Genomic DNA, 1,977 nt, shown 5'->3' on the forward strand with positions numbered 1-1,977 from the left:
CACAACTAGTGATCGCTATGGTGGTAGGGCACCTTTAAGTACAGATATTTGAAAATGTGAATTGATCAGCGTTTCAATATTTAACAATATGAATTTTGTATTTCAGTTTATAAGCCTACCAGCCTCTATAGCACCCTATAAATGTTCTGTTTTACCAATCACTAACAACGTAGAATTCAATGATTATATCAAACAATTATGTAAGTAGTTTTTCAACTTTTTATCTGAAAATTGTTCTTTTTTTTTGAAGGAGACTCACTCTTTTGTGTACATACAGGCAGATGAGAGAGCAGTATTAATACCGGGATGTTAACAGTCACTCATACAGAGGATAATATTATAGTGGTTAGAAAGATGTCTTAAAAACAAATATTTAAATAACTAGATAGATCTCTGGTAAAGCCAATAGATAAATAACTAGACCCCTTTAACAATAGTTCTTAAGGTGGAAATAGACGATGTACTGTGCAGGATTATCGATATAGTATAAACAAATCGTTTCTGGGGTTGTCCGCACCTGTACCTCGTGTGTTCACTTGTTCTATTGTCTACTGTATCGATCATCACGCACCGAACACTGTATATTGTCTATTCTGACATCAAATGATATATTACATTGTATGACTTATAGACATTTATATCCTGGTGATCATTATTTGCGAACTATATTCAATATATTTGTTATTTCTATTATAGCTGAATCACTGACGTTAAATGATATATCACATCGTATAGATGATAGTGGAGGTAGTATTGGAAAACGGTATGCTAGAACTGATATGATAGCTATACCTTACGGTGTTACTATAGATTTCGATACTCTACAAGCTAAACCACCTACTGTAACACTACGAGAACGAGATACAATGAAACAAGTCAGAGCTAAGGTAAATATTCAGTTTTTATCCCTTTTAATGTGCACCAACATTCCAATATCATTATAGCCTACTTGACATATTTTTAAAGTCAGATTGCAAAAGATTTATTTGTTTAATTACGAATTGATTAAAAATGGGTTCCTGAATGAAAATGCTAATACTAATGTGAATAGCAAGTAGAGGTGTTCTAATGACTTGAAAAAATACCAGTTTGTCTCACATTTCCATAATTAATCCATAATTAGCTAAATTCAATATTAATCCTATATTCTGTATTATAGATGGAAGAAATCCCCCAGATAGTAAAAGATTTAGTTGATGGAAGAAGAAGCTGGGATGATATATTAAAACAATACCCAATATTTGAAGGTCAAGAATCTACTAAGTGAACTGAATCTATTTCCACTGTTTCTTAGAGATAATTTAAAACTTTCAATAAACCTGAGGACATGTTCAACTATATAACTATGGTAGTACAGTATAGAGGCTAATATTATCATTTTTACAGAAGGACAGATTGTGTTAATTCAGATTTTTACTATAGATTTTATAAAAATTCGGCAAAAATATTCCCAAATGGACTTAGATAACCTTTAGAACACAGAATGTCAACATTTAAATACACATAACTTGAACTGAAACTGAAGTTATATGATAACTTACAGCGTTTAACATGATGAAGAACACCTGCTAGTGGCTAGTGTTCAAAGGCTGTTGCTTAAAATTGTGAAGCAGCTATCATATATAAATATCAAATCAGATGCTTTAGAAAAGAGCTTGATCTACTTGTTAATTTTGACAATGGAATATTAATTGCAATACATGTAATCATGCTTTACCCTGCTTTAAGTAAAACTGCTTTAAGTAAAACTACAAAAATATGTTATTTATTTTCTGATCTTGTATATTTCTTTAGCCCAACAGAATGAGAATGAATAAAATTTTTAAAAAATTATTCACATCTAACTGATCATTATCATGTATCGTTGTTTAATGATCATGGGTAAGGGTGCCTCTTATCATTTAGAACATAGAAGTGATCTTGCAAACTAATTGTAAATTTTAGTTTATATTGGTTACTTGTTTCGTGTTAAACGTT

The 1,977-nt window shown here is 30.8% G+C and overlaps 1 protein-coding gene across 1 annotated transcript in view; it reads left to right on the forward strand.

Annotated features, from left to right (window-relative positions):
* The window catches only part of LOTGIDRAFT_145967 (hypothetical protein), a gene marked incomplete at both ends in the record, with an annotated part of 12,908 nt that extends 11,641 nt beyond the window's left edge, over positions 1–1,267 (forward strand). The window contains 3 exons of the mRNA XM_009063281.1: positions 107–200; positions 697–887; positions 1,160–1,267. Coding sequence (XP_009061529.1) covers positions 107–200; positions 697–887; positions 1,160–1,267 — 393 coding nt within the window. The remainder of the gene's footprint in view (positions 1–106; positions 201–696; positions 888–1,159) is intronic.
* Positions 1,268–1,977: the final 710 nt, after the last annotated feature.

The sequence above is a fragment of the Lottia gigantea genome (genome assembly GCF_000327385.1).
Source record: "Lottia gigantea unplaced genomic scaffold LOTGIsca_568, whole genome shotgun sequence".
NCBI classification, from domain to species: domain Eukaryota; kingdom Metazoa; phylum Mollusca; class Gastropoda; family Lottiidae; genus Lottia; species Lottia gigantea.